The following is an 8129-nucleotide window of genomic DNA, read 5'->3' as shown; positions in this document are numbered from 1 at the left end:
CAGTGGTTTTCAAATTGTTTAGCTTTAGGATCCCTTTTCACTCTCAAGAATTACTGAGGCCCACAAAGAGCCTTTTAAACATGGATTATATCTATTGAGATTTACTGTATTTGAAGTTAAAACAGATGTTTTTTAAATTATTTTATTAATTGATTGGAATAAATAATGAACCCAAAATATGTTTGGATAAGTAATTTTGTAAAAGAAATATATTTTTCAAAACAAAAATAGTGAGAAGAGTGATAATGTTTACATTTTCACTTATTACTTGTCTTATTAGAAGACAGAATCTCAAATCTCCATCTTCATCTAATCTATGGCAAATATGTCATTTTGGTTGAAGTATATGAATAAAATCTGGCCTCACATAAAAATGTGTTGGAATGGAAAAAAATTTAATAGCCTCTCCAAATAATTATGAATGTTCTTCTTTGATAACTTACCAAAATTGACAAAGGGTAGCTTTTGAAAGCTTAGTTACAATGTGCAATTTGAATCCATATCTAATGTTGTTACATTAAATACACAAATCTTTCTGGTATTTTGAATGGAACTTTAATAAATGCAAAATTTTATAACGCCCCACACTAGCTATTTGTAAAATATTGACTTGTGTGAGTTTTTCAATGATATATTTCATTATACAGAATCAAAAATTGCATTTATTATTATCACTAACAATCTCATCAGGAAAGTCCTTAAGTATTGGGAAGCTTTTAAGTTTGCAGTGGAGGATAAAAGCTTCCACAAATTCTAATTTTCACTTGAAATCTCAAATTTTATCGACAACAAATACTGTCAGTTCTTTTCCTTAAAGTGACAGGCTCACTTCATTAATTCTTGACGAAATGTCCACCAAATATCCACATATCCAAATCTGAACAACCATATTTTTTCCTGTCAATCTTTTTTTTAAGTAAAACTTATTTCCCTTAAAAAAGCAGCTAGTTTAGCTTTCAACTCAATCTTAAGAGAACATTTCCTAGCGACAATCATCACACTCCACTTTATGCATACTTCCCATTTTATCAAACAGAATATTGAAAAGATATGTACTCAGGATGGAGAGTTAATAAAAATAATAATTTTCAATGTTTCACCAAAGACATTCTTAAGTGAAATTGACTGACTTCTATTTTATTTTATTTATTTTTTTTTTTGGAGATGGAGTTTCACTCTTGGTGCCCAGGCTGAAGTGCAATGGCGTGATCTCAGCTCACTGCAACCTCTTCCTCCCAGGTTCAAGTGATTCTCCTGCCTCAGTCTACAGAGTAGCTGGGACTACAGGCACCTGCCACCACGCCCAGCTAATTTTTTGTATTTTTAGTAGAGACGGGGTTTCGCCATTTTGGCCAGGCTGGTCTTGAACTCCTGACCTCAGGTGATCCACCAGCCTCAGCCTCCCAAAGTGCTGGGATTACAGGCCTGAGCCACCACGACCGGCCTGACTTCTATTTTCTTACCATGAGTGAGTGGCATATAGAATATAGAATACAATGACGTACAGAGTTCATTACCACTACCACTACCCTGATTTGTGCTAAGGGGCCAGCTGTTATACCCCCATTGTTTTTTTGTTAAATACTAACTTTATTGAGTTATAATCTACATACCACAAAATTGACATTTATAAAGTGTACAGTTCAGTGGTTTTTAGTATATCCACAAAGTGTGCATTCATCCTCACTATCAAATTCTAGAAAAATTCATCCCTCCAAAAGAAGTTCTATATCCACTAGCAGTCACTCCCTATTCCCCTTTTCGTGCAGGCTCTGGAAACCACTGTTCGTGTTTCTCTATGGATTCACCTATTCTGGTTTTATAAAAATGGAATCATAGGATATGTGGTCTTTTGCGTCTGGCTTCTTTCACTTATAATATTTTCAGGGTTTATTCATATTATTGCCAAATAATATTTTTACTAAATAATTCTTACTGATAAATATTATGTAGATATATGACATTATATAGATAATATGACATTTTGTTCACACATTCATCAGTTGTTGAACATTTGTGTTTTTTCCACTTTTTGGCTTCTATAAATCATGTCAATACAAACTTTCATGTACAAGATTTTTGGGGACATGTTTTTATTTTTCTTAGGTGTAGAATAAAGACTGGACTGGAATTGTTGGGTCATAACATAACTCTCTTTTAATCTTTTGAGGAACTGCCAGACTGTTTTCCAAAGTGATTGCACAATTTTACACTACTACCAGCAGTGTATGAAACGTGCAATTTCTTTATAATACTTCTCATTATCTGTCTTTTTTATTTATTTTTATTTTTTATTTTTTTAACAACTGGTAATCAATTTATTAAAATAATTGACTTCAGCATCTGCAATGGTGACTTCCACCTCAACTCCTAGCTCAATAGTGATGGAAGTAATCTGCTTAACAATCTCAGAAGGACTGTGCAAGTCAATGAGTCGCTTGTGGATTCTCATCTGGAAACGATCCCACGTCGTAGAACCTTCACCACAAGAAGTTTTTCTTGTAGTGATTCTCAAAGTCTTGGTAGGCATTCGAACTGGTCCTTTCACTTTCAGGTTCTTTTCCTTTGCACCTCTGATCAAGCCCGCACACACCTTTTCCAGGGATTTGATTAGAAATCGGTGAATTGCCACCTCCGCCTCCACGGGTGTTTTTCCGGTATCCTTAAAAGCCATGGCTGCTGCGCGGCTTCCTGACCGACTTGTTCCTCGGCGAGAGCGAATAGCGGTGAGTCAGGAGCAGGAGCGTGCGAACCGCAGATCCGCAGGTCCTATGACCGTGTCTTCCTCAGAAAAGTATCTGTCTTTTTTATTACAGCCATTTTAGCATGTGTCAAGTGGTATCTCACTGCAGTTTTGATTTGCATTTCTCTAATGACTAATTATGAGGGGCATCTTTTTATGTGACTTGTGGACATTTTTATATTTTCTTGGAAAAATGTCTACTAGCATTCTTTCCTCGATTTTTAATTGGATTGTCTTTTTATTATTGAGTTGTAAGAGTTCTTTATATACTTGGAGTACTACATTCTTAACAGATACATGATTTGCAAATATTTTCTTCCATTCTGTGAGATGTTATTACACTTTCATGATGATGTAATTGAAGCATAAAAGTTTTTAATTTTGATGAAGTCCAGTTCATCTATTTTCACTTTTGTCACTTATGCTTTTTTTTGTCCTATCGGAGAAGCTGTTGCTCAATCCGAGGCTGGAAGGATTTATTCTTATGATTTCTTCTTGGAGTCTTATATTTTTAACTTTTACATTTAGGTCTTTCATCTATTTTGGGTTTATTTTTATGTATGATGTGAGGGAAGTATCCAGCTCTTTTGCATGTGGATATTCAGTTTTCCCAACACCGTTTGTTGAAAAGCCTGTTCTTTCCTCATTGAATTGTTTTGGCACCCTTATCTAAAATTAAGAGACCATAAATATTTCTTTATAGACTCTCAATTTTATTCCGTTGCTCTATATCTATGCTTATGCCAGTACCACACTGTAATGTTTACTATAGATTTGTAGTAAGTACTGAAATTAGGAATTGTGAGTGCCTCAACTATGTTTTTCCTCTTCAAGATTATTTTAGCTATTCAGGGTCACATGCAATTCTATATGAATTTTAGGATTGGTTGCGTCAGTTTATGCTTAGAAAAAAGCAGCTGAAGTTTTGGTAGAAATTGCATCGACTCTGCAGGACAATTTGGAAAATACTACTATCTCTTCAATATTAAGCTTTCTGATCCATGAACATGGGATGTCCCTCCATTTATTTAGTTCTTTTTTTCTTAACACTGTCTTACTATTTTCAGTGTATGTCTTACACATCTTTTATTAAATTTATTCCTTGGTATTTTATTCTCCTTGACCCTATTATAAATCAAATTGGTTTTTAAATATCATTTATAGAGTATTCATTACTAGTATATAGAAATAAAATTGAATTTTTGTATATTGATATTCTACCCTGCAACCTTGCTTAGCTTGCTTACCAGCTCTAATAGATTTTTGGGGATTCCTTAGCATTTCCTATATACAAGATCAGGTCATTTGAAAATAGTTTTACTTCTTCCTGTCCAATCTGGACTCCTTTTGTTTCTCTTTCTTGCCTAATTGCCCTGACTAGTACCTCCTGTACAATGTGGAATAGAAGTGATGAAAACAAACGTTTTGTTTTATTTTAGGGGAAAAACACTCAGTTTCTCAACATTAAGTATGATGTTAGCTCTCCTCACACTGTTTCTAGTGCAAATACCAACATGATTAAAGGGGCACATATCTTTGTATTATTATAAAACTAACTTTCACCTCATAGAATGCCTGACAAGTATCTTGTAGCTCCACATAGATTTATATACCTCACTTTGACAATCTCTGATTTAAGACATTGGGATGGAACTTAAAATTTTTCTTTGTATCCTGCATCCAGCCATGACCTACAAGTTTTCAGAACACATAGAGGTGACCTGTCTTATACTACACTCCATCTGGCACTACAACTATTTAATTTCCCCAACTCCAATAATTTTACCTACATCTATGACCTTTATTCTTACAGATATTTCCTGGATTTTTGGCATTGTCTTAATCTGCAATATTCCTAAAATCTTAATCACTTGCCTATTCTCAGAACATAACTTTTTATTCTTCCATCCTCCTTACTCTCTCATTCTCAAGATTCCTGATTTTCAGCCTCATAGCAACCTCCAATTCAATATTTGTCCAATTTCACCCAGACTGCCAGTATCTTCTTTGCCTCTGTTCTAAACATAGTCAGTACCCCACTGTTGATACCTTCAACAAATCTCTACAGCAGCCTTAGCACCCTTGCTTTCCTTCTGCACTAATCCTATTGTACGTGAGTTCAGGTTTGTTCCAGCAATCCATCATATCCATGGCTAACCCCAGGCTTTTTTGGTTCGGGGTGGCAGGAAGGTGAAAAATGAATGCCTAGGGTTGACATCTCCAGATCTGCAGGTTCTGAGTTGGTTCTTTTATTTAACCAGGTACCTTCTGTCATTTCCTTTCACCATTTTTAAGTTGCCTATCCAACTTCTACCTTCTTTTCTTTTAGCAAATGATTTTAATTCTCATTTTACTGAAAGTTTGTAGTGACGTAACTTCCCAATTTGTTGCCATACCACTCGCCCCTTTCTTTTTTTGCTTCAGGTGAGCCTTTTCTCTTCCAGTCAATTCTATAACTGTACTCTTAATATCAATCTCTTGTAATTTTCTCTCAGAACTTGGTTACTTTTGCATTTGGTATTTATGGTTTAAAAAAAAGTACGTAAGTGTAGAAAACTATCACTACCACATAGTAAAACATATAATAAAGCTTTAGTAATTAAAAGAATATGGTATTTATGTATAAATATGTAAACAAACTAAAGAAAAATAATGAGAAGTAAATATGCAGAACAAAATTTACATATAGGAATTGAAATTTATGATAAAGATGATTATTTAAACCAGTAGGAGAAATAATAAATTATTCAATAAATTGTACTGAAACAGCTACCTGATATTTTACCTATACTTTAAAACACAGAAGCCATATAATGAAAGATTAATAGATTATATTACCCTAAAAAATCAACTTTGGCATGGCAAAATTTTTTTAAATGAATTTTTAAAACATTATAAAAGCTAAATGGCAAATGGGGAAATATTTACATCACATGGATATGATATTTTAATTTGTGTTTTCCTAGTAGCAAATAATATTGAAGATGTTTTCATGTCTACTTTTCCATCCACATTTCCTTTGGTTAAAAAAAAGTCTGCTCAAATTTTTTGCCATTTTTTTGGGTGAAGATGAGAATGATACTTGTTTTCTTATCATTTAGGTGTGTTATTCATATTTTCTAGATTCAAATTCTTTACCTAATATGTATTTGCAAAGATTGTTTACCAGTCTGTGTGTCTTTTCACTTTCCAAAGTGTCTTCTGAAACATAAAAACTATTAATTTTGAAGTTTAATTACTATTTCTAATTTTATACTTCATACTTTGTTATAGTTAAGACATACTTGCCAAGCATTTACACTAAGATTTATTCTCATGAGTTATTCTAGAAGCCTGTAGTTTTAGTTCTTAAATTTTATTCTCTGATCCATTTGAGTTAATTTTTATAAACGGTGTGAAGTAAAGGTCAAGGTACATATTTTTTAAATGGGACTATCCAATGATCCTAGCATAATTTGTAAGACGTTTATTTTCCCCATTGAATTGCCTTGGCATATTTATTATAAAACAATTGAACGTACATATGTGGATCTGTGGCTGTACTCTCTTTTGACTACCAATCTATCTTTACATCAATACTACATTCTTTTGATTGATGTAGCTTTACAATAAGCTTTGAAATCAGTCAGTGTTTGATTCCCAACTTTGTTCTTTTTCAAAGATGTTTTGTCTATTTTACATCCTTTTATGTTTATATGTGTGTCTTCTAAAATTTCTTTCTCTTTGGATAGATACCCAGTAGTAGGATTGCTGGTTCAAATGATAGTTCTATTTTTAGTTCTTCAAAAAATCTCCATACTGTTTTCCGTAGGGGTTGTACTAATTTACATTCCCACCAGCAGTGTATAAGTGTTCTCTTTTCTCCACATTCTCGCCAACATCTGTTATTTTTGTCTTTTTAGTAATAGCCATTCTGATTTGAGTAAGATGATAACTCACTGTGGTTTTGATTTGCATTTCTCTGACAATTAGTGATGTTGAATTTTTTTTCATCACTGATTGGCCATTTGTATATTTTCTTTTGGAAAATATCTGTTCATGTCCTTTAGTCATTTTTTAATAGGATTATTTGTTTCTTGTTGTAGAGTTGAGTTCCTTGCATATTCTGAATATGAGTTCCCTAATAGATGAATAGTTTGCAAATATGTTCTTCCATTCAACAGGTTGCCTCTTCGCACTGTTGATTGTTTCTTTTGCTGTGTAGAAACTTTTAAGTGTAAATCTCATTTATCTATTTTTGTTTTTGTTGCCTCTGCTTTTGAGGTCTTAGTCATAAATTCTTTGCCTAGACTATTGTCCAGAAGAGTTTCCTGGAGTTTCCTTCTCAAATTTTTATAGTTTCTATATAGTTTATAGTGTTTGATCAATCCACCTTGAATTAATTTTTGTTTATGGTGGGAGACAGAGGTTCAGATTTATTCTTCTGCATATGGCTCTCCAATTTTCCCAGTACTATGTATTGAAAAGGGTGTTCGTTTCCCAATGTATGTTCTTGTTGGCTTTGTCAAATATCAGTTGTCTGTAAATATGTAGCTTTATTTCTGGGTTACCTGTTGTGTTCTATTCTGTTCCATTGATCTATATGTCTGTTTTAATACTCTTATAATGCTGTTTTGGTTATAATGGCCTTGTAATATAATTTTCAGTCAGGTAATGTGACACCTCCAGCTCCTTCCCCCCTCAGGATTGCTTTGGATATTTGGGCTCTTTTTTGGTTCCATGTGAATTTTAGCATTTTTTTTCCTAATTCTGTGAAAAATAACAGTATTTTAAAAGGGATTGCATTGAATCTACTCATTGCTTTGAACTGTATGGTCATTTTAATTTTTTTGTTCCAATACAGGAGCATGAAAGATTTTTCTACTCATTGATATCATCTTCAATTTCTCTCATCAATGCGTGGTAGTTTTCTTTGGAGAGATCTTTCACCTCCATGGTTAAATGTATTCTGCATTTTTTTTTGTTTTTTTTTTTGTTTTTTTTTGGGGGGGGGGACGGAGTCTCGCTTTGTTGCCCAGGCTGGAGTGCAGTGGCGCGATCTCAGCTCACTGTAAGTTCCGCCTCCTGGGTTCACGCCATTCTCCTGCCTCAGCCTCCCGAGTAGCTGGAACTACAGGCGCCCGCCACCATGCCCAGCTAATTTTTTGTATTTTTAGTAAAGACGGGGTTTCACCATGTTAGCCAGGATGGTCTCGATCTCCTGACCTCGTGATCCACCCGCCTGGGCCTCCCAAAGTGCTGGGATTACAGGCGTGAACCACCGCGCCCGGCCTGTATTCTGCATTTGTTTATTTTTATTTTTTCCGTAGCTATGGTAAATGGAATTGCCTTTTTGATGCCTTTCTCAGCTAAATCATTATTTGGTTATAGAAATAGTACTGATTTT

General features: G+C 34.1%; 1 protein-coding gene across 1 annotated transcript; it reads right to left on the bottom strand.

Moving 5' to 3' along the window:
• Positions 1-2271: 2271 nt before the first annotated feature.
• LOC102141967 (small ribosomal subunit protein uS10-like) lies at positions 2272-2756 on the bottom strand. Its single transcript, XM_045368435.2, has one exon. It carries the CDS (start codon positions 2672-2674, stop codon positions 2300-2302), a length of 375 nt encoding a protein of 124 aa, XP_045224370.2. The 5' UTR covers positions 2675-2756; the 3' UTR covers positions 2272-2299.
• Between the last annotated feature and the right edge of the window lie 5373 nt (positions 2757-8129).

Source organism: Macaca fascicularis, chromosome 12 (genome assembly GCF_037993035.2).
Source record: "Macaca fascicularis isolate 582-1 chromosome 12, T2T-MFA8v1.1".
NCBI classification, from domain to species: domain Eukaryota; kingdom Metazoa; phylum Chordata; class Mammalia; order Primates; family Cercopithecidae; genus Macaca; species Macaca fascicularis.
This window is presented reverse-complemented; position numbering and strand designations above follow the sequence as displayed.

What these genes read in the sequence shown, in the direction of transcription:
- LOC102141967 (XM_045368435.2), bottom strand. Translation starts at nt 2,674, where the DNA reads ATGGCTTTTAAGGATACCGGAAAAACACCCGTGGAGGCGGAGGTGGCA.